Source organism: Molothrus ater, chromosome 1 (genome assembly GCF_012460135.2).
Source record: "Molothrus ater isolate BHLD 08-10-18 breed brown headed cowbird chromosome 1, BPBGC_Mater_1.1, whole genome shotgun sequence".
NCBI lineage: Eukaryota > Metazoa > Chordata > Aves > Passeriformes > Icteridae > Molothrus > Molothrus ater.
The window spans coordinates 21,202,108-21,227,022 of NC_050478.2; the positions used below are offsets into that span (position 1 = coordinate 21,202,108).

General features: G+C 41.9%; 2 protein-coding genes across 3 annotated transcripts in view; both read left to right on the forward strand.

Annotated features, from left to right (window-relative positions):
- The window catches only part of CUBN (cubilin), a 144,508-nt gene extending 131,082 nt beyond the window's left edge, over window positions 1-13,426 (forward strand). Inside the window, exons 60-67 of the mRNA XM_036406448.1 lie at window positions 4,778-4,992; window positions 5,985-6,147; window positions 6,586-6,794; window positions 7,440-7,587; window positions 7,705-7,886; window positions 8,988-9,153; window positions 10,949-11,184; window positions 13,171-13,426. Of these exons, the coding sequence (XP_036262341.1) occupies window positions 4,778-4,992; window positions 5,985-6,147; window positions 6,586-6,794; window positions 7,440-7,587; window positions 7,705-7,886; window positions 8,988-9,153; window positions 10,949-11,184; window positions 13,171-13,278 (1,427 nt within the window). The 3' untranslated portion in view covers window positions 13,279-13,426. The remainder of the gene's footprint in view (window positions 1-4,777; window positions 4,993-5,984; window positions 6,148-6,585; window positions 6,795-7,439; window positions 7,588-7,704; window positions 7,887-8,987; window positions 9,154-10,948; window positions 11,185-13,170) is intronic.
- A 6,456-nt stretch (window positions 13,427-19,882) lies between these two features.
- RSU1 (Ras suppressor protein 1) overlaps window positions 19,883-24,915 on the forward strand; it is a 102,085-nt gene continuing 97,052 nt past the window's right edge. Inside the window, exons 1-2 of one of the 2 annotated variants that reach the window (XM_036379039.1) lie at window positions 19,883-19,980; window positions 20,307-20,418. In XM_036379039.1, the coding sequence (XP_036234932.1) occupies window positions 20,310-20,418 (109 nt within the window). In that variant the 5' untranslated portion in view covers window positions 19,883-19,980; window positions 20,307-20,309. Of the gene's footprint in view, window positions 20,015-20,306; window positions 20,419-24,915 lie in introns of both variants that reach the window. The other variant, XM_036379040.2, reaches the window with a different exon arrangement.

Sequence of the window (24,915 nt, forward strand, 5' to 3'; positions counted from 1 at the left end):
CAAGATCAGAATACAGGATCATAAGTCACAATTCCCAGACTGTTTCTAAATGTATTTTGGGTCTCAAATATCCATCAGCTTGAAATCTCACTAAATTTAGAAAGCATTTGTGGTGTTGAAATACATCTCTTTGGTGTCTTTGAAAAGTATACAACTGTTGAGCTAGGGGATAGTCTACAAATGTCTCTCAGAAATGTCAGTTAATTAATCCCAGGGTCACAGAATGGGTGAGGTTAGAAGGGACCACAGTGGGTCATCTCTTCAACCTCCCTGGTCATCCCAGAGCACATTGCATAGGACTGCATCCAAACAGTGCTCGACTATCTTCAGTGAAGGATTTCTTCTCCCAAAGCAAAAGAAATAGGCTTGCATGTTCAAATTGGAAGATAAGAAGAAAAGCAGACATTAAAATAAGAAATTTTTGTCTGATCTGAAAAATTGAGGGGAAAACTTGTTTTCAGACACAGTAATTATATATATTTGTAGTGACTAAATGGTTGAAAGCTGATGGGATATTCAGATTAATGGCCCTTCACAAAACTGTGGGTGAACTCTGCTGGCATGAACTGTCTTAGTTTGACTGAAGTCAATGACTTCTTCAGCTGAAAATCTGTCCTCTGGTGCAAACAAAAAAGAGGTGAGGAGACATTTCTCATTCACAAGAGAGATCTGCAAAGGCTTAAGTAGCTGTGGTGCCAAATATGAACACTAATTCAGTATTAGTAGGTATTGGAATTAGGCAAGACTGCTTGTCTGCCCCTGGTCTCCCATACAAGCATCAAGGAGATGGATAGAACAGTACATAAATCAGAGTTTTGCAGGCTTGCCACAGAGCATGTCTGAACTGTTATATTTGGTATCAGTCCAAAGAACCTTAAGGATACAAATTTCATCTGACTGCATTTGTGAAACCTGGCTGAAGCAGGATACTTGGGCTTTACAGTCTTAAATGTCACTGCTAGTACCACTGCCAGGCCATCAAACCAGTCAAAAAGCTTTTCTGCATAAAGGTTGGATAAGGACTCTAAAGGGCCTTGTGCTTTCAGAGGTCTCCTGAAATGTTGCAGGCACTGTGGAGAGGGCCTGCAGCCACACAAAATCACAATGTTGGTGCAATGATTGCCAAACATGGGAACAGCCCTTCTCACAGATTGAAAAGGTTCACCAACCTTCAGTATCAGCCATGAGACAAAGCAGAAGAATACAATTCCTCACTCCAGCCCTGTCCTACTGTTTGAAGCTATGATCCAGACAAGGTATGAGCTAATTGTTACAGCCACAGTAAGTCCAGCCACTCCCATGCACTGGAAATAAGACCCATCAAAAAAGAAGAATTAGTCTTAACTGAATTAATTTTATCTTATACTCATCTTTAGTTCAGATCAGAGAGAAGTCTAGAGTTCCCAGGGATGCATCCAGGTGGAAACAAAAGAGAGTCAGAAGTCTTGGAGGGAATTTTTATTACTGTCAAGGAGAACTAGACAATTTCTTTAACTTTGCAGCCTTCTAGTAGTTGTTTAGGGTGCTCATTTTTAAAAGAAGGGAAAGACGCCAAAATCGCTTTGTGGTTTTTTGAAATGTCAGTGGTGTTGTTGATTCTGATAGATTTCAAACTATTCAGTAGGTTACCCTTTCATTGCACCCATACCTGTATAAATGAACCTTTCCCCTGGCTGTACTTCAAAGGCAGGAAGCTTCAAAGATTTATCTTCATCTTCATTCCATATCTAGAGGGTATAATTCTTAACAGAGAAACATGTGCTTGGTCTCTGCTGTAATGATTTTTATTTGCCATAGGGAACCTTCAGTTCCTTCTTTTCTGAATGGTCCTGGAGCCTTTTAGTTTCAGTAATGCTGTCCACCAAAAGCAATTAGGGATGACAGTGTGTGCCCTAGTTCTGATAATTTGCATTCTCTGGCAAGCTGTTTATGAGAACAAGATTGCCATCTGATTTATGATGACCTTATGATTTTTATTTAAAATAAGAAAGCAAAGACTGAAACAAAAGTCAGCCATGAAGTTGCTCCATCTGCTGACATATAAATTGTTTTATGAGGTACATTTCTCATTATCTTAATCAAGTTTAGCTTTTAATATCTAAGAGTCTACTCTCAAATTAACAGAATTCTCAGTCCCAGATTTTGCCTGGATTTTTAGCTACATTTGCTTCTGGCTGTGTTGGCCTTTAATGAGTGTCTTTCCTTTAAAAATCCCCTGCAGGCTGGATGGCTGCTCTTTGGCCTTCTGTTCAGAAGTGGCGCTGATTTTTAAAGCAGTGTGTTGTGTCCTGGCTAAAACACACTGAGACAGTGTTTCTCTTAGTTCCCTCCTGTTAAGCAGTTGGTTCTTCATTTACTTGTGGGTGTTCCCCTCATCTACACAGTCAGTATTGTGTAACTTCTAGTGCCTGCAATCAGATGTAACATTGGTCAGCACTGAAAAGCACCAAGATAGATGGATTTCTCAACAAGGACTCCTCTTTATTTGGCTTGATGTAGGACTAGTTGACATCTGGTCAGCCTCCAGTTTATCTGTTATTTATAATGTACTGTCCTGTAAGCATCTGACTCTATCCCAGCTGAGCAGGCCGGGGATTGTGAAGCTTCATCTTTATTATCTATAAATCACATTTTCAGTTAATTACTAGAGTTACTCTATTTATCTCCCCTTAGATGATATTGCTGGTTATATTATACTAGCTGGAATTAATTTTCTGATAATGAGAATTTGGCCTGCTTCTCTCTCTGTCAGGTCCTTTTCATATGCTATACACCCAGACCTTACCCACATGTGTATTTTTTGTCTTTGTATTACAGCTGTCTTTATAGCTGCACAGTTAGCAGTGAATTTCACTACTGCAAAAGTACAGACATTTATATTCAAAAAAGGATGATCCTGCAGCACTGAGAGCCTTCTTGTTGCATGGGTCTGTGGCAATTCCCTGACTCATGTTGCTATGGTCTGACTGGCATCTCTGCAATTTTATCCTTGAAAAAGGGAAGGGGAGCTTTGTTAGTGTCTGACCCATATACTCAATCCAGACTCAGTATTGCAGGGCTGGATGGTCTGACTATGATCTTGGATTGACATTTATATGCTTAATGTTATGTTTAAATGTTTGCAGGGGACAGCCCCAATAACATTGTTTCAGAGGAACAGAATAAATCATGCAGAAGGGTGAACACAGTGGAAAAATATAGGGAAACTGCACTCCTAGGGGCCAGGCACCCTCCTGGCTGACATTTTCCTCCTTCCCAGCCTATTTGTGAGAATGTGATTTATTGCTCACATTTCCCCTGCTGCTGTTCTCGCCTTCTGCAGTGGCACTGGAATGAATGCTACACTTTTACAAGTTTCTGACTTCTTTAAATGCCCACAAAACTGGACTATACTCTATTAATTTCTGGCTTTTTCACTTTGTAATAAGTTTCTTCTGGTCATTTTTAACTATAGAAAATCTGAAATCTGACGTTATGAGGATTTTGGTTTTAAGCAAACTGCTTTACAGGGTGGGGCTTTTCTGGCTTTGGTTGGTAGAGCAGGACAACTTTCAGCCTTAGTCACTCTGCTTTAACCACTACAGTCTCGCAAGCCCCGGGTTCCTGATGCAATCCTGATGCTTGGATGCTGATTTCTGACCAGCATGATCTTTTGTGGCTCAAGTAAAGCACAGTTTTATGTGTCTGGAAATGCATCAGTGTGTCAAGGTGAAGTCACTGAGTGTGCCAGACAGGCATATTTTACACACAGATGAAATTCTGAAACTCTGCTTGTGTTGCTTAGCCACAGCTGTAGCTTCATCTGTTATTGAATGCTCATAAATGGATTTGCTGCAGGAGACAACAGGCTTGCACTTACTCCTCTGCTCTGTGCAGTTTACAAAAACTCTTTCCTCTGACCCCAAAGCAAGAGTAAAACAATATTTAATTGAAATTCCAGCGTTAAATGAGTGGCCAGGAGACCTCATAGAGAATGGGGCAGGAAATAAATGAATTGATCACATTTATTAGCCCAGTCCAACCTCTGGAAATCAAACTATTAAGAAAAAAACAAAAGCCTGCCAGATAATCTGTGGTTTTTACTTGTTTGGAATTCAATGTGATAAATAAATGCTTTTCCTCAAAGGTAATTTCTTTCAATGTGACTGACTTTATTGAGTTCAAATTTTCACAGTAAATAAGTCAAGGACTTAGTCCTGTCTGTGGGAACTAAATGAAAAGCAGCCTGCATTTCAGAGGGGCTGTAGGTTCCCACCAAGCAAAACACATCCAGAAGTCCCTTTTCGCTAGATTTGTGAATACAGTGTCAGGCTGCCAAATTCGGTCCCTCTAGGATGCGGCTGTATTGCCAAAAGAAGCAACTTGATTTTAAATCACATTTTCAAAGCCAACAGCTCAGTGCCCCCTACTGACTGAATATTCTCAGAGGCCAGCGAGGATCCCGTTCCAAGGCCCTCACACCAACGCTTTGCTGTTTCATTGCTGCCCTCTGTCTTCTCACAGTCCCTTTTAAAAACTTCTATTGAGATATTTTCAAAGTAAATACTGTTTTTATATTCAACAAAAGACATGAGCCTTTCTTAATTCACTTTGTGAAATCTAATTGTGATTCATGTCTCTCTTTGTGTTGAAAATCTTTGAATCACTCAGATAGTCCTTGCAAGACAGGATGGTAAAATACTGTAGCACAGATAAAAGCTGCTGGCTTAACACCAAAGAGTTAGAGATTAAATAAATGCCAGGAATTGCTGTTAAAAAGCTTCTGCTTCCTCAACAGGACCTCAGAATGGCTGTGGTGGTTACTTGTCAGCTTCAGCTTCTTCAGCTTCTACCTTTGGCCCTCCAGTCTCCAATGTGACCAGAAGATATGAGAAAAATCTGGACTGTGTATGGATCATAACTGCACCTGCAAACAAACGGATCAACCTCACCTTCTCTTCATTTGAGCTTGAAGCACAATCGGCTTGGATGTGCAGATATGATTATGTCAAAGTAAGACAGCTCAGTATGTTAACAAGAAAATATCAGTGAGATACAATCCATTAACTTCTCCACAAGGCTAACTTTATTAATACAAAATGATCCTAAGAAGAAATTAAATTCCTTAATATAATTAAACCTTTCCATTGGGTTAGATTACTACACCAGATGTCATTCTGCCTTTCTGGAAAGCAGTAAGAGTTTTAACATTACACACACTTCTGGTCTTAGACTGCTCATTTAATGAGTATTTATTTCACAGAATAGAAACAAAACAAAACTCAAACACATGTAAATTAAACCTTCAGAGTATCAGGTTGAAGTTGAGCAAAACCAACTAAAGAGAAATCAAGAATTAAAACTTGAGGACAAGGCAGTGAGGAAGGGTGAATTAGTTTTGATAACATCTGGACAGGAGTGACATAGGCAGAGGGAAATTATGCATATACATGCACAATCGCTTGAAAGGACTAGAATTAATATGATTTTTCTCCTTTTTTCCATCAAAAATCTTGGTGCTTAGTGCTCACCTGTAAAGCTATTTTCTTGGAGATGAGCATACAAACCATCAGATTGCAGAATGTTTCTAAACAAACTCCACCAAGGAATGTTATAGATCCTGTTGAACATTGGAGATACTCAACGAAACAAGGAATTCATTCTACATTTTGATGAATAATATCAATCTTCTCACTGAAATGCACTTTGAGATCACATATAATAAAGAAATGAGAATGCCAAATTAAAATGTAATCATTTTTTGATATATTTGCTGAGACAGGACCAGAATGTTCCATAATGAGATTTACCCTGTCCAACAGAATTAGTTAATATGGCAGTGAATAATTATGGTAATCAAGAACATCCTGTTAAAGCACAAGAGAACACATTGCACTTTCAAGTAAACCAAATTGTAATGTAAGGCGGGGTCAGAGAATTTTATTTCTCTTTATTTGTTTGTTGTGCCTAAACTATTAGTGGCTTATAGATTTTGCTTCTTTCAGCTTTATGATGGAGATAATGAAAATGCCAATTTAGTTGGCACATTCTGTGGATCTGCAGTGCCAGCTCCTTTTCTTTCTACCCGTAACTTCTTGACAGTGAAATTTGTCACAGACAGATATGTGGAAAGGAGGGGTTTCAATGCCACCTACACCGCAGTAGATCGTAAGTATACAAATATATATAGTTACAACTCCTTAATGGAAATTCTTGTACTTAAATACTATCTCAAAATTTGTTCTAGACATAAATCTCAGGAAGGGGCAAAGACAGTCAGTAGCACAGCATCTTTAGGCAAGATAACAACAGCTTGACCCCAGTACAATTCTCTTTGGTCTTAGCTGGTTGGGAGGAGACTGTCAGTCTGAGAGTACAAAACAGAGATGCCCACAGATTGTTAACAAATAGGAAACAAACATTTATTTGAGTTTTATGATATATATTGACTCCACTAGCATGTATTTTGCTTTTTATTTTCCTTCTAGAGACTCAAAGGCAAATACAAAATTATACTGTCCAAAACTCAACTCCATTTGTGTTTTGCTCAAAGAATAGTTTTACCCAGTTTTCACTCTATGATGCATTTGTGACTGCTTTACACAGGCCTTTGTGGAGGAATCTATAATGCAACTTCTACATCTGTGACTGCAACATCTCCTAACTTTCCAAATGAATATCCACCCTTTACTCTCTGCTCTTGGGTCATTGACGCCCCTCCGCAAGAGCAAGTCAGGGTGGTGGTAGAGACCTTCCACCTCCATTCCAGCCAGGACTGCTCTCAGAACTACTTGGAGCTCCAGGATTCACCAACAGTAAGGAATTTACAGGGGATACCATTCCCCATTCCCATTCAGCTCCCTTCACTCTTTGGAAAGAGAGAAGAAACCTACTATTTGGTAATATATTCATTGATGATCCTCTGTGAAGGGCACATCCAAAGCATTACTGACTGTGCCCCAAGTGACATGTGGTAACTGTACACAGACCTCTCAGAAGCACTCTGTGCACACGTGGAGTTAGACCCGGGCAAGTGTTACACAGTTTTTCACAGCTGGACCAAGTATCACTGCTGCCAAACCTAACACACAGGAAAAACTGTCCCACAGCAAGTTTTCATTGTGCTTCCTCCTATCCACGAACCATAATAAAAATGAATACTCATGCCAGGAAGAGTGTTAAAAAACACCAGAAAAAAACCCCCAATATTTATGTCCCTCATATTCTAAACCTTCTTTCATCATTTCTCATTTTGGCATGAGAATAGCTCTTATATTCTATTTTTTCCTAATAATAATTCAACATGAAATGTTGAGATATTATTAAGTGATTTCCAGGATAACTTTAAAATGCAATTTCATAGTTGGTATAGAAAGTGTCGAGAGATTTATTTACCTTATGTTCAATACGTATAAAAATGAATTATATCATTAAGTAACTTGTGATGTATTAAATTCCAGCAGAGCCAAGGGTCAGTTCACAGATTCTGTGGCACTGAAAGTTTTCCAGTCCCTGAGTTTTATTCTTATGATCGCACTGCCATTGTGACTTTCAAGTCAGATGAATATATAATTAACAATGGATTCAGATTTTCCTATCAAGCTACAGGTAAGCTTGAAGAAATGTCCCAAAAAACCTATCTACTATTCTCTTTGTTTATTTCATACACTGAAATGCAATACAGAGATCTGAAATCCTTACATGTTTCTGGTTTTCCGTCTCAAGGCTGCAGCAGAGAGTATAATCAGTCATTTGGTTACCTGAAGAGCCCTGGCTGGCCTGGTCTTCACCCCAATAATATGGATTGTTCTATCATTCTTCGAGCTCCCCCAAATCACACAATATCTCTCTTTTTCCACGCTTTCCGTTTGGAAGACAGCATCCACTGTTCACATGATTTCCTAGAGGTATCGTGCAAGTATACATATTTTGTGAGCCTATGTAAAAATCTGCTAAATTCAAAGGATATTAGTATGTTTGGATCAAGTGTGGATAAAGTCTGAGTTGAAGTGACTGAATTAGGGACTAATTATTGCCAGAGTTTTATGGTGAAACAATACACACTATTAAATCCAAACCCAGTGAATAAATAGTTTCATTATGTTACCCTTACCTAGCTCTTGTTGAGGTTACCCAGTAAACAGAGTCATCTGGAATAGTTTGTGTTTGATGCTGACATCCATGAATGAACAGAAAGCCATAAATCTGAGTGGTTTTGTTACAGCAGTAGATTCCATCTGCTTGAAATTTTTGTCAAAAAAGATTTTTTTCCTAAAAAGCAATTTAGAAAGCCCCAAAAAACAACAAAACAGAAACCAACAAACTCTAGTGACAACTGTAAGACACTTACAAAAGTACTTTGTGTCAGTGAAAAGTGTACCTTCCTCCTACACAATCCTCATTCTTGCAGGTTTCCTGTTGTTCTCTGGTCAGATGACAAAAATCAGATGTCTGTGACAGAATCATAATTTAGCTCTATTTTCATATCCTCTTTACTGTCTCAAGAAATGGATCTAAGCACCAGCATTATTGGAGTGCAGAAAAAAAATCAGATTAGATCTGAGCTATGTAATATGATCTGTGTCTTAATGTGACTGGGGAAAAGAGCAGTCTGAAGGGTAAAGAATTAATCTTTTCATCTGGAATATTAATATTTCTTATGAAAAGCAAAACATGGGCTTGAACTGCATAAGAACATCTTAGCTACTAGTCAAACAATTTTTTCAGTCTGGAGATATTCACACTATAACATTTAGCTGCCTGTTTCTGATGATACTTGTTCTGTGCAATTACTTATAAAACTCAGACCAGTTAATGGCCTCTTTTTCCTTCTACACAAGAATATGTGGTAGGAAATATAGCAGTATTAAAATTACAGCTATAGTAAGCATGCAAGTTACTGCCTAGTTTGTGCTGTGTTTGTATCTGTGAATAATTGTGCTGGTATATAAGTGTATAGGAATTTAATGTTGACAGTATTTTTTGTAAATTCTTTGTGTTCCCTGAAGGTCAGAAATGGAAGTGATGTGCAATCACCACTACTTGGCAGGTTCTGTGGAAACACTGTGCCCAGCCCCATCTTCCCCCAAAACCATGTTGTCTACCTTCGTTTCAAGAGTGATTTTTCAGTGGCTCATGATGGATATGAAATTACTTGGACTTCATCATCAAGTGGTAAGGCTGTAACTACAAAATAATTCTACATAGAAGGAAAATGCAGCAATGTGGAATTCAGCTCTTTATGGATCCTTCCTCATCACCTCTTTATACCTTCCCTAGAGCCCACAGTCCACCCTATTCAGTCACCAGAGAGAGGCAGTTGCTCCTCAAGGCCACTGGGGCAAGATTTATTTTACAAGATGGAAGCAATTCCCTCTCCTAATGTTGACTTTAGAAACCCCAGATGATGTCGTCCTCTTAAGATAAAGATCTCCTTCTTTCAGTGAGAGGCTGGAAAAAATCAGGAACATCTGCCTCGGGATCCACAGAGTGGTGGTGCTGCTGGTGACTCAGTAGTCCTCTTGTGATGCCCCCGAGGAGCTAGGCATGGCTAAGCCTGAAGGGGACAGGAAGCTGCCCCAAGAAAATAAATTACCTATAATAATGTGTAGTGATTATATCATGGACACATTCATGAATGGCTTATGAAATGGCAGTGAACAGCTGAGTAATAGTTTCTTCATGACACTGACTTACTAGAGGTAGGAAAGCTCATGGCCAGATGAGGAGTACTGCAGAATAACCATACCGTACTGAGTGACCCAGTGATGGAAAGGCAGAGGAAGCTCAGTGTAGGAAAGTGTCAATATATAATGTGGTCAAAAAAAAGACAATCCTAACTTTACTTACAAAAATACAGGCACTGAGTTGACTATCAGTAGTCAAGAACAAGATCTTAGGGGTAAAATAGTTTCATGAAAACAAAAGTTTACTAAGAGTCAAGTAGACTGGCATAATGATAGAAATTGTTGGGAAAGGAAGAGAAAATAAATAGACAGCCACTGTATAAATCCATAGTTTACACACAAATTGAATGATGTGCACAGTTCTGATTTCTTCTTATGAAAAAATCAGGATTAACAAAGGGCTCAACACTAAAAGTGGCTTCTGTATGAGGTATGCTGAGACTTTTTAATCTGGTTAAGAAACTACTGAATTCTATAAAATTGAGTGATACTGGATGATAAATAGTGATCCACTGTTCTTTGACTTTTCCCACAGAGAACTAGCAGTCATCATATAAAGCCAGGAGCTCATAGATTCATAACAAACTAGACAAACGAGTTCTTGATACAGCATGCAGTTAAGCTGTGGAGCCCCTTCCCATAGCTTACTACAAATTTACATGGATTCAAGGGCTACCCACACAAGTTCATCTGATAAACATTATTAAGGGGAAAGGTGCCCTCTCTGGGAACTGTAAACTGAAAATTCTTGGAGACTGTGAGGGTAATCTGGATCATGGCCTGCACATTCTTCCTCCATAAACTTGCATTTTTCATAGGTCATCTACTTCTGCCCACTGTTGAAGATTGAATTTTGGCATAGATGGACTTTGACTTAATATGCGTAATTCCTCTGAGTTGTTCACTGTATTTTTCTATCCCATGAGGATTGACTACTTTTCATGCCAAAGAACAGTCACAGCAAATTCACCTCCAGTTGAGTAGCTGGGAACTGAACTGACTAAGGCACAGACTTAAAACTTCAGTTCCTGTTTCAAAGAATTTGGAGGGGGGCAGTGTTGGTTTTAATATTCAGTGACGGTCTAATGCCCGTTGCATATTCTTAGGCTGCTGAAGCTAGAGCCTCCGTTTTATCTCTTATTAGTGTTCCTAGCCATGTTAGTTGTCCCAGCTCACAGTCTCTCTGGTTTCAGCACTGTTAGTGATACTGTGCTAATGTAGCACATCATGTATTGCCTTATGAAACGAAGCCTTCCAGGCCAATTAACAGGATCTCCTTCCAGGATGCGGCGGGACATTGTACGGCACCAGTGGCTCCTTTGCCAGCCCCAGGTACCCTGGGACTTACCCCAACAACACTGACTGTGAGTGGGCCATCACCACACCCCAGGGAGGAATTGTCACAGTGAACTTTGATTTCATCAGCATCGATGACCCCGGGGACTGCAGCAGCAACTATCTGATCCTCTACGATGGGCCAGATGCCAGCCATGCCCCTGTCGGGCCCTACTGCGGAGCGGTGCGTGCTGCCTTCCCTCTGTACTGCCTTCCCTCCATGCTGCCTTCCCTCCGTACTGCCGTCCCTCCGTACTGCCTTCCCTCCATGCTGCCTTCCCTCCATGCTGCCTTCCCTCCATGCTGCCTTCCCTCCGTACTGCCTTCCCTCCGTGCTGCCTTCCCTCCATGCTGTCTTCCCTCCGTACTGCCTTCCCTCCATGCTGCCTTCCCTCCGTACTGCCGTCCCTCCGTACTGCCTTCCCTCCATGCTGCCTTCCCTCCGTGCTGCCTTCCCTCCATGCTGCCTTCCCTCCATGCTGCCTTCCCTCCCTACTGCCTTCCCTCTGTACTGCCTTCCCTCTGTACTGCCTTCCCTCTGTACTGCCTTCCCTCCATGCTGCCTTCCCTCCAAGCTGCCTTCCCTCCGTACTGCCTTCCTTCCATGCTGCCTTCCCTCCATGCTGCCTTCCCTCCATGCTGCCTTCCCTCCGTACTGCCTTCCCTCCATGCTGCCTTCCCTCCATGCTGCCTTCCCTCCATGCTGCCTTCCCGCTGTACTGCCTTCCCTCCGTACTGCCTTCCCTCCATGCTGCCTTCCCTCCATGCTGCCTTCCCGCTGTACTGCCTTCCCTCCATGCTGCCTTCCCTCTGTACTGCCTTCCCTCCATGCTGCCTTCCCTCCATGCTGCCTTCCCTCCCTACTGCCTTCCCTCCGTACTGCCTTCCCTCCATGCTGCCTTCCCTCCATGCTGCCTTCCCGCTGTACTGCCTTCCCTCCATGCTGCCTTCCCTCCATGCTGCCTTCCCGCTGTACTGCCTTCCCTCCATGCTGCCTTCCCTCCATGCTGCCTTCCCTCCATACAGCCTTCCCTCCATGCTGCCTTCCCTCCATGCTGCCTTCCCTCCGTACTGCCTTCCCTCCATGCTGCCTTCCCTCCGTACTGCCTTCCCTCTGTACTGCCTTCCCTCCGTACTGCCTTCCCTCCATGCTGCCTTCCCTCCATACAGCCTTCCCTCCGTGCTGCCTTCCCTCCGTGCTGCCTTCCCTCCATACTGCCTTCCCTCCATGCTGCCTTCCCTCTGTACTGCCTTCCCTCCATGCTGCCTTCCCTCCGTGCTGCCTTCCATCCGTACTGCCTTCCCCCCTGTAAGCACAGGAGTGGTTACAAGGAGCTTTTACTGTTTCATGTACAGGACCATTTCCCTCATTCTGACATGAATTCCACACAGATGAGTGGAAGTGAAGGCAAAAGCCAACACCAACGATGAACGAACCCACAGCTGAATCCTCCTACTTACACGAGGCCTTCAGCCCCTTCTACCACTCATAACCACCTGATGACTCCTAGCTAACCTAACAAACATAGCCCTCCCTCCAACAACAAACCTCATAGCAGAACTAACTATTGTAATCGCACTTTTCAACTGATCCACCTTCACAGTTATCCTAACAGGAGCCGCAATGCTACTTACAGCCTCATACACCCTATACATGCTCATAATGACACAATGAGGCACTCTCCCATCTCACAGTACATCAGTCCAAAACTCCTCCACACGAGAACATCTTCTCATAGCCCTACATATAATCCCCATAATGCTCCTAATCCTCAAACCTGAACTAATCTCTGGTATCCCCATATGCAAGTATAGTTTCAATCAAAACATTAGGCCGTGACTCTAAAAATAGAAGTTAAACCCTTCTTACCTGCCAAGGAGAGGTAAAACCAGTGAGAACCTGTGTGCTGCCTTAGAAGCCTTCCAACTCAGACCGTACAGTGACATCTAGTGGGAGGCATCAAACAAGCTTGCTCCATACTTCGTTGTATTTGTGTTTTAAATATTTGCAATATCCTGAGGGAGAAACGCAGCAACGGTAACTAGAACAGTTACTGAGATCACTGTCAATCTGTGATCCAATTTTTGCCTCAGTTCTAACTCTCTGACTGTCTCATCAAGGATCTTGATGTTCTATAAGGCTTTTAATTTTTCTTGTCTTTCATTTTAGGATACAAACATCGCTCCATTTACTGCTACATCTCATCAAGTCTACGTAAAATTTCATGCTGAATATGTGACTCTACCATCAGGATTCCAGTTAAGATGGACAAGCTAAAACATTGCTTATGAGAAATGTATTACCATTCCTTGCTATACTGAAAAGACTTTAGATGATAAAGGAGGTTTGAAGTCCAGTGATGACAATTGCAACTGAAGTAAGGCCTTTTAAAAGTTACTGTAAATGTAGCTGTTATGAACTTGGAATACTGTCAAAAAAACCATTGATCTGCCATTGTGCTGAAAATAAACTATTACCTACCCAAGTGGGAAAAGGAGGTTTTGCCACATGTTTTTATATTCTTCTACATAATTTCAAAATTGTACAATTAATGCTATAAGAATTTAATTACACATGAAGTTGATGAGAGGACGTAACACATGAAGCTGTCTTTAGTTTGTTCCCTAGAGTTATGTGGTTTTGCCCGAAGGATTTCTGAAAACATCAGCTTAAGTTTTATTCAAATTACCTAAAATCAGAAATTGCTAAAAAATGGTCTCTGTCCTATAACCACTTACATAGATAACTGTGCTGAAGAACTTGCAGTAATAGTGTGCATTGGGTATAATAACCCAGCGGAAATCAGTACTTGAGCATTCACTGAAGTTTAACACAGCAAGGACACGATGTGGTTCTAAATCTTAACCAGATTAAGAAGTAATTTCAGTATCAGAGCCCTACGTCCAATATATACGTATATCTGTGGTTATACTTATTGAGTTATATTTTCAAGCTTCAAAGTCTATTTTACAACTGAATATAAAAAACTTCTGAGGCTTTCAGTAACCATGTCACCCTTCCAGTCAACCTTTCGGCAACTTTCTAGACATTTATGAAACAGCTATAACTTCATAATAGGGCAGACAGAAAAATATCAATTGACCTTTGACTCAATTAGTTTTTCCCTTCCCCAGGCTAACACACATCATACATAAAAGATTTGTTGACAGGGTGGACAGAGGACACTGATTCCCACCATGAAGCATTTTTTGTCACAATCCAGAACAAATGATCAATTAATTTCTTGAATGTCATTTGTGATGGACAGGCAAGAGAAATGTGCACTGCAAAAAAGGAACAGGGGCCTTATCAGAAGTCTCATTTCACAACTATTACAAAGAGTGACTTACAGTGAAAGCAATTCCTTAATGTGATTATTGAAGCAATTAATGATGAAAAGATATTGAAGTGTAAGTGGCAGTTTTAACAAAATCAAGTAAATCTTTGAAGATTGCCCAGTGAATGCCAAAAAAGCCATAATTCCACAAACATACAAAACTTTATAACAGCTGAGCAGATATTCTGGTTTTGATAAAATGTAGAAAAAACAAAGCAGACAAAAGGGACAAGCTATAAAATACTACCCAAAATCCTTGGGTGACAACTTAGAAAAAGAGAAACTTGTGAAGTCCCACTGGCCAACAGAATGAGATGTAAGCCAGCATTTTACAACTCTCCAAGGACAAAGAAAAACTGAGCCTATGTGCCGGTGATACTCCTGCTAACATGCCTAACTCTAACATGGAAAAAACAGAAATATCTGTATTTGGATGAAATTGTGAGGCAGCTGTGTCCTACTGAGCTGCCAGCAAAACAGAAAGTTCCTCTAATAAGGAAAGACATAAAAGACCATATAATCAAATTAAATATTTTCAGATTATTAGTCCAGAAAACTTTTGCTGAGAGTCCACTGAAACTGACGCTGTACTTGCAGTCAAAGGATGATGCAATCTTTGTCCATAGTGTTTATTAAAACTCCCTACATGGGATAGCAAGCAGTAAAGAAACATCTGAAATGTCTGAAGATAAAGCCACAAAATAAATTCTATAGACAGCAATGTGTAAGAGACTCCAAGGACAATCAAGCATGGATTGAGTGGTTTGCCTGCAGAGGTAAGGAGAACTGCATTTCTTCCCTGTGGAATGCTGCATCACAGGTTTCATGAATGTCCATTGTGGCTCTGACCTTCCTATGAATCACCATGGATTTGGTGCAGTTGGTGCAGCACTTCTGCACATGGCAGAGAATCTCCTCAAGATCTGGATGCTGTCACTTGCTGTGAGGTGGCTGGACATGGAAACATCGGATTTTAGGCAAGAATCAACTTGCAAGAATGTTGTCATTTTCTGCACTTCACCCAGCCCAGAGCACAGCTCAGCTGGAAGCCACACATGGAAGGGAAGGACACGTCCCTCCAAACAGCTCCATGGCACTGCAGGCAGTGTTCTGTGGTCTGTTCATTGCTCCTCTAAAAGTGGATCGGCGCTGTCAGAAATGAGTTCTCAGGTTAAACATTGGCCTTTTTGCAGGTGTGACAGAGCATAAACTGTCAAACAGAAACCTGTATGTGGTTTTAATGAATGAAGGTCATTCCTTGCTTCTGGAGGCTGGAGTCAGCACCATGTCACACAGTTTAAGGACACCAAGGTGCCCGAGGACACAGCAGGCACTGAGCTCACGGCTCTGAGGTCTCCTGCTGACCTAGGGACAGGTACAGAGATGTGCTCTGGTGACCTGGCATGTGCCTGGGCCACTCTGGTAACAAAACCTTTGCCCTTAAGATCTTGAGGGGAACTCCAGCTAAACTGGTGAGTCTGCTGAAATCTATACTTCAGAAAGGCTGCTTTCACAAAGAGAAAAAACATGTTTCATTTTAAAGCAATTAAATGCTTTTGGACATTTTTTACATGATAAATACTTGCTGTTGGCAAGATCTGTCACATCATCAAATTTTATAAAATCATTGAAATTCTGCAGAAAATAAAAAGAATAAAGAGCACCATGAATGAGAGGAAGAGAATTTTTTAAGGTTTTTTTATATCTAACAATAACTAACTAATGCTTGGTGCATCTTTAAATGTTAGAAATATTCAATACCTATGCATAATTTTATTTAGAAATGAGAAAAATGCATAAGGCTATTTAGAGGGAAAAAAAAAAGCCCAGCAGAGAATTTGTGCTCATGAAGACTGTTGAATGAAGCTGCTGGTACAAGGCTGAATTGATCCAGCCCAAGTGACTCTTGCCAAAAATAGCCAAAGTCTAAAATTAAATTATCAAACCCATTCTTTAAAAAAACAAAGGAACAAAGTAACCCACTGCTGTCCTCTAACATTTTATATGAGGAACCACAACAAAAATACCAACTGCAGAAGTATTAAAGTGGAGGTCCTTAAAGGAGAGAGCTGATGCTAAGCCATGTCTCTGTCTTGGAAGGTAAGGAGCAATTTGAAACACTTGCTTTAAAATGAATGTACAGCAAACACAAAAAAGCAGAACCAAACAGTTAATCTGGAAATAATTATCCTATGAAACTTCTATGTGCTTTTTGCCATGTACAATTCAAAAGACAAAATCTGTACTTAATAAGAAATATAGCTTCATCTCACAACACTGTCATGAAAACCTTTGCTTTTATGTCTGTGCACATTGCTATTTTATAATGTCACTGTTGTGAATGCTGCATGTCTGTATTGTAATACCTGCATGACTGCAACCTCCCTCTGTCAATGACAAAGCAGATAATGAAAGTGCAGGTTTTCACCTTCTAGAGCCTGCATGTTTTTATTTTACATGTAAAGCTTCTTCTGCATGTTGCTACAGATGTTTATTCTTATACAAAAGTAATTTTATGAGGCAGTTATATATGAATGGTAAGCCCTCCAAAGACCAGGATTTGAACAATAAGCACTAAAATGTCCATAACAATGTTTTTAATTGCCCTTCCCACGTGGCAGGACTGTTCTTATTATAAATGAGAAATAATACCACTGTGAGATGTTCTTACAATTATAGTCACATAAGTAAAGAAGACAGAAAATATAGAGCTAAAATGCTAGAAGTAATGGTGCTGGTCAATTTAAAAGAGTAGCTAATTTTAGTTAAATTTACAAAACAATTTTGACTAAAAAACAGTTTTTAATTGGTTCATAAAGCAAAGGAGGAGGTGTCTCAATTTCCCATAATAACACAGGATATGCGTCCTAGGCACCAGAATTAACATATTTGGTGCAATTATTTTTTGTCAACTGCCGAACTGAAACTGTAGAATTATTCTGCAGTCCTAATTAAAACGAAATGCAATAAAAATTCATGGGATTGATTATATTGACTATAATAGAAAGCAATTGGATTACTAAGAAAGAATTTTTGAAAATATTTATTAAATGATAATAAAAATAGAGGCCAAATTCTAGGAGGCTTTTTTTTTTTACAACATTTGGAAAAATAAATATTGCATGCTGGTTATCACGCTTAGTGAGATAACATTGATGGATGAATTTGTAGTGGCAGTGCCCAGCACTACACAACTGGTTTTGCAGGGGAGTGTTGCTGGTGCATCCTTTTGATGACATGCTATCCCTGCATTAATGTTGCTCTTTATCATAGCTTTTCTTGGAGGGAGAAAACAGAGATAAAAATAGAATAATAATGTAAAACATCATTTCCTTGGTTAGTAGAAGTACCTAGGACAGAAAAAAGGGAGGCATCAGAGCTACTCATTCCCTTGCTGAGCCCCAGCACAGTGAGAGGAGCCAGCAGGAGGCAGGTCCAGCCATCACTGCCTGGGCAGAGCAGCCAGGGAGCACCACTGCAAGGGCAACTTCTGCCTCCTCGACCACCACAGGGGGAACTGCAGCTCTGCCACACAGCCATGGCCATACATCTACTCACAGTCACCTGCTTTAGCCTGCAGGCCTAAGGACAGAAAGCATTTGCCAGCCTCTGCAATGAATTCAGGCATCTGCTCTACAAATATTTAAGCCAAGTGATGGATTTAGAACAGATCTGACAGATAGCAAAGATATTTCATAGTTGTTTCATTAGCAAAAAATCAGTAGCTGGAAGGTACAGCAAGACCTAAATTGGAAAAGTCTCTACTGTGAGCTCAAGCACTGTATGTTTGGGGAGGGCTCTACTGGCCAGACCCCACGAACAGGCTGGCCAGCCTCTAGCTGGGGGTATAGAGGGAACTAAGTATTTCTGGGGTCAAAGGGGTTTTGGAATGACTGCACATACTGGGAAGAGGAGGGGGGCATAAGAGAGGGGAGAATGGGTGACTGCAGTGACACAGACCCACTGCAGGAAGTGGCTCTTCATGACTGCTGAAGGGACAATCTGAAAAAATCAGTTTTCATGATCAAAGACCTTTGGATAGAGTAGCTTCTGTATCTTCCTTCTCACTCCTTCTGAGACAATTATGTGCTCGATGAGGCACTGAGAAACTTTAAAAGGAAGGCTTGACAGCAACTCCCCTTTGCTAAATCCAATGCCAATACTCCTGACTGGGGCATGGATTTATGCTCAGACAAAAGGTTTGCTCAAGCAGGACCGAAAGAAGGTCACATAGAAGCTGTGAATGATAGATGAACTCTTTACACACAACAGGATAATGAAATTAGATAAATGGCAAAAAACCCCCACAATCCTGATGAAAGGGAGTAATGACAATATGTTTATTAAGTGGGAAGTAATTAAATACTTCTATGGTAGGAGTATTATGTGGGTATCTAGGCTACATGCAATGTTTTGATCACTGCATAAATGAGGCAGAGAGAAGCCAGGTGAGCTTTGCATTAGCCATGAAGACTGTTTTGTAAATGTCTTGTTAGAGTCACGTGTGCTGTTAGCTGGAATAAGGGAGCAGGACCACACTTACAGACTGACAATCTGCCTGAGCCTTTGTTACTAAATGACACCTGCAATCATTTGCCATGAAATAAGAACAGCAGACATGGTAGCACTTAGGTCTTTGGGACAACTGATTGGTGGCAGTTAGGGCATTTTCTTAGACAGGAAAGGATCCAGATTCATGGTTCTGCAGACAAAATAAGAATTGTACATCATCTCCCTGTACATCTGAGTGACAGTGGGTTCTGCTGAGAAATCCAGCTAAAAGGAAGATACTCTTCCAGCAGTACCTTGTAAGGAAGTCTTGAAAACAGACAGTAGCTTCAGGAAGCACTCAAAGTAGGAAGTTCCAATTAGGAATAAACATGCTACAATTCTGCAGTCCAGTATTAAATCCTTTCATTCCTAAAAAAGGAAAAGTTGGAGTTGCGCCTCCAGGAAGTTTTTTATTTGATGTTTTAGGCAAACGCTCATCATCTTGAGTTCTGTGGATACCATTTTTAGGCTACTAAGTAACACCATGGAGTACATATGCAAAATTCAAAGCTGTGCTTCTCAGTGGGTAGCCTGGCCTTAGATAACTTAATAGATTTAGTCACTAATTGCTCTGAGCTTCCATATCTGTTGAATGACAGTAAGCAGGAGCACCTTAACTCCTGTGACAGAGGTTACATACATAACTACATTCTGTACAGTAAGGTGTAACTCCAACGCCATGGCGTGTCGAGACCAGTTAAAAGTGCTCAGAACATGGACCCAGCCTTGTTTTGCTGTTAAGAGCTGACTGGAAAACCTATGAAGGCACCTGAAGAAATGGAAACCGCTGGTTAAATGCACCGGGGTGTTTTTCGGTGCGGCTGATTTTGGCGATAACGTGTTTTGTCCCCAGCAGCCTTTCCAAAGCCCGGAGCGCTCCGGGAGTCCCGGCCCGGCCTGGCCCGACCCCTCAGGGCCGCTGGCGCCCCCGCCGGTCAGCGCGGGCGGGGCTGCGCTGCGCCTGCGCGCGGGGGCGAGGGGGGGCGGCGCGCTCGGGATCCGCCCGCCGGGTCCCGCCGCTTCCCATCGTGTCCCGCCCCTTCCCATCGTGTCCCGCCGCTTCCCGCCGTGTCCCGCTGCAGCCCCGCGCGGTGAGTGCCCTCGGGCAGGGCCGGGCCGGGTCAGGTCTGTCTGTCTGTCTGTCTGTCCGTTCGTCTGTCCGGCCGGGGCGGGAGTGCGGCCGGCATCCCGGGCAGTGCTCCGCTGGCACGGGCGGGCCCGGCGGGCGGGGCGGGACGGGACGGGACGGGACGGGACTGGACTGGTTCCCCCGGCGGCACTGGGCAGGGGGGTTCTCTGCGCTCGGGCGCTGGGGGCCGGGACCCTCCCGGCGCTGCCCCGGCTGGGGGAGATGCGTGTTCCCTCGGCGAGTTTCCCCCGCCGCCCGGCTCACGGTGTCCGTTTCTCCCCCGCCTAGACCATGTCCAAGTCCCTGAAGAAGATCGTGGAGGAGAGCAGGGAGAAGAACCAGCCCGAGGTGGATATGTGCGACCGCGGCATCTCCAGCATGCTGGACGTGCCCGGCCTGTGTAGGTACCGCAGGCGGCGGGCGGGCACAGCGCGGAAACTTCCTTATTTGTCCCGGGCGAGCGGGGCCGGCCCTGGGCGTGGGGGGTCCGGGACACCCCGGCCCGGCCCGGGCGCCGAGTCCGAGACTCCGGTGCGGGGGTGCCTTTGGGCACGGGGGCTTGGGAGCGATCCGGGGCTGAGCGAAACGCCCCGCACCAGGCTGCCGGAGCCGTGCGGGTGTGTGTGTGCAGGGGGCTCAGCGTTCCCTGTCGCACTGCTGGCATTCTGGCACTTGGCTGATGGGGAAACTTTCCCTCTTCTCCGTCCTCTCTGCTACAAAAACACCAGCCGAGCAGCATCTCCACTGGCTTTTGAAAGGGACAGGGTGACATCAGCCTGCATCTACGGGCGACTGGTCTCTGAAGGAGAGGGCAGTAATATTGTATCACAGATACAGCAACATTATGCTTTGGATATTACACGATTGCACATGCTTGCTGAACCATGGCAAGGTGCTGCTGTCGGTATGGTGCACTTGCTGTTGTTAAATTCTCAGTAAATATAGCCTATCCATAGCAACATGCTGTTATGGTTCTGGAGAGTACATAAATGAAGAGCAAGTTAGGTATCTTTGCCTTTTTAAAGTGCACGTGATGTTATGACATTGCCAATACTCAGGGAGTTAAAGTTGTGACTGTCTGTAGTGTGCCACAGGCTGAAATTTTTCTGAATGCATGATCCAATCAAGGGAAAAAAGCAAAATCTCAACCAACCAATGTACTTAAAACTCTTTACTGTATCCTGGATTAGCTCTTTACTGTGTTTTTTAAACTTGAGAGCAGCCATGAGCAAATATACATAACTCTTCTCACAAGATAGATATGAGCTCAGGGAAGGGTATGGCTCGCTACCAACTCGCTATTATCTGCAGAGTTGGGAGCACATCAAGGTATCTTCAATCACATCAGTAAAGGATGAAGTCTTGAGTACAGTTTTGCAGAGCTAGGTTCTGTGCTTAAGTCTTCATTCCTTACTACTGTTTTCCTGCTTCTGGGTGGTGCATGGGACTTTGGGAAGATGGTGTTGTAAGGACCGTAAATGTGAACTCACATTAAACAGAAAGTTTCACTGTATTTCTATAGGATGAGCAGTTATTTGAGACAAAGTGGTGTTTAGCTCACATTAATTACAGATCAGTTTTGAGAACTATACTTAGATCTGTCAGGTATATGAAGCAGCAACAGAGTACTGTTGCTTTTGTTAAGTAGACGTGGTGCCTGCTGTCAACTCTAGATACATAATTAATTAACTAGCTTTGATCTTTCAAGCATGGAAAAAGGATAATGATGAAGCACATTGATAATAGTAAAAAAAAGCGGCTTTTCTTGCACAGAGACTCTTTGAGGTTTGTTGTTCAGGCAGGGCCAGGGAGCAGGGTGGGGCACTGTGTCCCCAGATGCTCCCTGATACCAGGTTGCTAATTAAGCATCTGAAGTGTCTTTGGCAGGGAGCTCCCTGCATGAAGTATAGATGTGAGGTACCCTAGTTAGACTGCATCAGAGGAGTCTCTGTGCAGATACTCTTGTTGCATGTTGTGTGACTTGATCTGGCATGGGGATCTGGGGCCTTCTTCATTGTGAGATGGAAGTTAGGGAAGGGGGAAATGATGACTGATTTCTGTTAAATTAATTGCTTTTTCAGTTATTATGTTCACTGACAGAACACATAAGTTGTTTTGGGTTTGGTTGTTTTTTTTTTTTTTTTTACCATGGAGGTATTTGCCTTCTGGAGAAGGAACACCTTTCACCAAATACTTCCGAATTTTTAGTAAAGGGTTGAGGAAGTGTTAAACTTGTTTTCAAAACCCTGTCACCTGACCCCAAATGGATGGTCTTCTCTAATGTAGATTGGATATTTTGGTGTTCTCTGGCTAAGCTCTCTGTAAGCTAAAGGAAACTTAGCTGGTACCTTTACTTCTCTATGTGTTGCATACCTTTCCAGGGCAGTGTTAAAGCTTTTCTTTTCAGCTATTTTTATTTTTTTCCTTCCATGAAGTAAAGATCTCTGTTAAAAGCAATCATCACTATTCATGCCCAGTTACTCTTCTTGGACAGCATTTTGTCTTTAAGGAGGGCCACTAGTAGATGCTGAGAGTTTAGGTAAGTTTAGATAAGGAGTGGAGGGAACCTTTTTGGCTGTTTAGGTTTTGTAGGTTGGAAGGTGTGCCTGAGTTACTGTGTTTGGTAGCCCCTGATCAGAATTTTGTCTCATGTAATTATTTACTGGTTGTGAATGCCCCCACCAGAGGTGCCAAGTACCCCTTACTCTAGTCCTAAATCTTCAAGGAAAGGACCAAGCCTTGTCTCACTGCACACTTCAGTACTTGCTGCAGAGTGGCTAATGAGCTTGTATTTAACCTTTCTTAACTTAATTCACATAGGGTTAATAGAGGCACAAGGAGTTGGAAGCAGCATGGAGCATCTGTTCAGTGTGCCAGTCCTTTTCCTTAGGTGTTGCCCTGTTCTTGTCATGTGTGTTTGGGAAAAAAAAAAAGAAAAAAAAAAACAAAAAATAAAGTAAGTGATAGAGAAAACTGGTGTTATGTGGGGGCAAAGAAGAGCAAAGCGGTATATATGCCTTATCTTAGATACAATTCTCTTCTGGCTTCTCTTTTCAGTATAGTGAATGGCTTCCTGCAGTACTGGGCAGTCACTCATACTTTCTTTTGCATTGTCTTCCACCCTCTGCAATAGGCATGGGAGATACAAAGCAAAACGTGCAATAAACAAGCAAAACTTGTTTCTGTCAAATACCAGTGTCTCTTTCCAATTAAGGATGAAATACTTCTATCTGGAAGGAGATTGGCAAGCTAGCTTAGACCCACAAGCTTGGCAACCTTTACATCTCTTCCCACTTTCATGTTTAGCAAAGAAGGAGTATAGTTACCAGCTTATATACAACGTGGTGTTCAGATTCACAACAAAAGGTTAAATAGTCCCTGAAGCACATCTGACTCAGGAGCCCATTGATGTCATTAGAAGTAGAGTTCTATTTTTGGCATATTCCTCGAATCCAGGCACTTCTATGTTTTCTCTTAATGACTTAAAATACAAACTAGATTTGTGCTATACACCTTCAGAGCATCTGAATTTTTGATGCTTTCAGAGCTGTAATATGAGAACCCTTTTTCAGACATGTTCTGTAGAAAGGAGATTTCATTTGAGATAAAAAATACCCCTTGATCTAAGTGTTCTGTGCTTTACCTTGTCAGGCAAATACCATGTGACACAGTTTTAAGTGTTAAAGACTTTTTTATTATTCCAGCGTATGATAAAACAAGTTGCACCATTTGTGTGCACATCTCTACTATAGTTGTACATCCTCCATACATAAATAGTGTAAAAAATATCTTGTCCCATGGAAGTGTCCTATTGTGTTGGTTTGGGTTTTTTGCCTTCATATTGTGAAGTAAATAGATTATATTTGTTTATAAAGCACCCACTATGGACAGGTAATGGTAGAGAGGATTAATAGACATCCGTAGGCTGAGCAAGCAGGTTCAGCCAACTCCAGCAAGAAGGGAGTAATGTTCTTTTCCCCTAGCCTAGCAAAGGATAAGGCATTTATTGAAGGGACTTTAAACAGCCATCAACAACCATGGAATTGTTCTTAGCGTATGGACCAGTGTCATTTATGTGTCTTTTAAGCAGTTGATATGGAGGAGGAGGTACGAGTAAAGGAATTATTTTGCCCAAATAACTTGCGACATCTGCTCTGTTGTCAGGGAAGGAATATTGGATGCAATCCTATTTATGTGTTAATTTGTTCTCATTATCATTCCATCTGTAAGCTATTCATATTTTGCATAAAGTACATAGTTGTGTGACTAGAATTCTTTATCAGAAAGTTGGTGTTGATAAAATTGTTCATTCCTAAAATAATGAAAGCACAGAAGATGGAGAGGCAGGCTACTTGTAACAGTACTGTAATGCTCATCCTGCTTTAACTTCCTCCAGTGGGACAGGCAGTGTCTTATCTTGGCTCAGCAAAGTCACTGGGGTCTTCCTGTTTTGTGGGTGTGGGTTTTTTTTTCCTAATTTATTTTACTTTGCTTTGGTTGTTTTGTCAGGTTGGTTGGTTGGGGGGTTTTTTGTGTGTTTTTTGTTTTGGCTTTTTTTTAATTTGCTGTTGGGCAGGGCTTTTATTTGTTTTATATTTTCCTTAATAATTAGGTTGAGTGTTGTCATCCAGATATTTTATGTGAAGCTAGCTTGCAGTGCAGGGCAGCACTATATGAAGAGATTTGATAATAGTGAAAAATGGAAGAACCTAAGTATTCTTCCCTTGACTCACTCTTTTTTGAAGTAATAGTGGGACTAGGACCATGATGAGAATTTGTGATTACTGTGCAAATAAATTGCTCTGGCAGTAGGTATTATAGAAAATAAGTATTATTCTGTGTGAATATTTGGTGCATTCATGAAACCACAGTAATGTATTGCCTGTATGCTGATGAC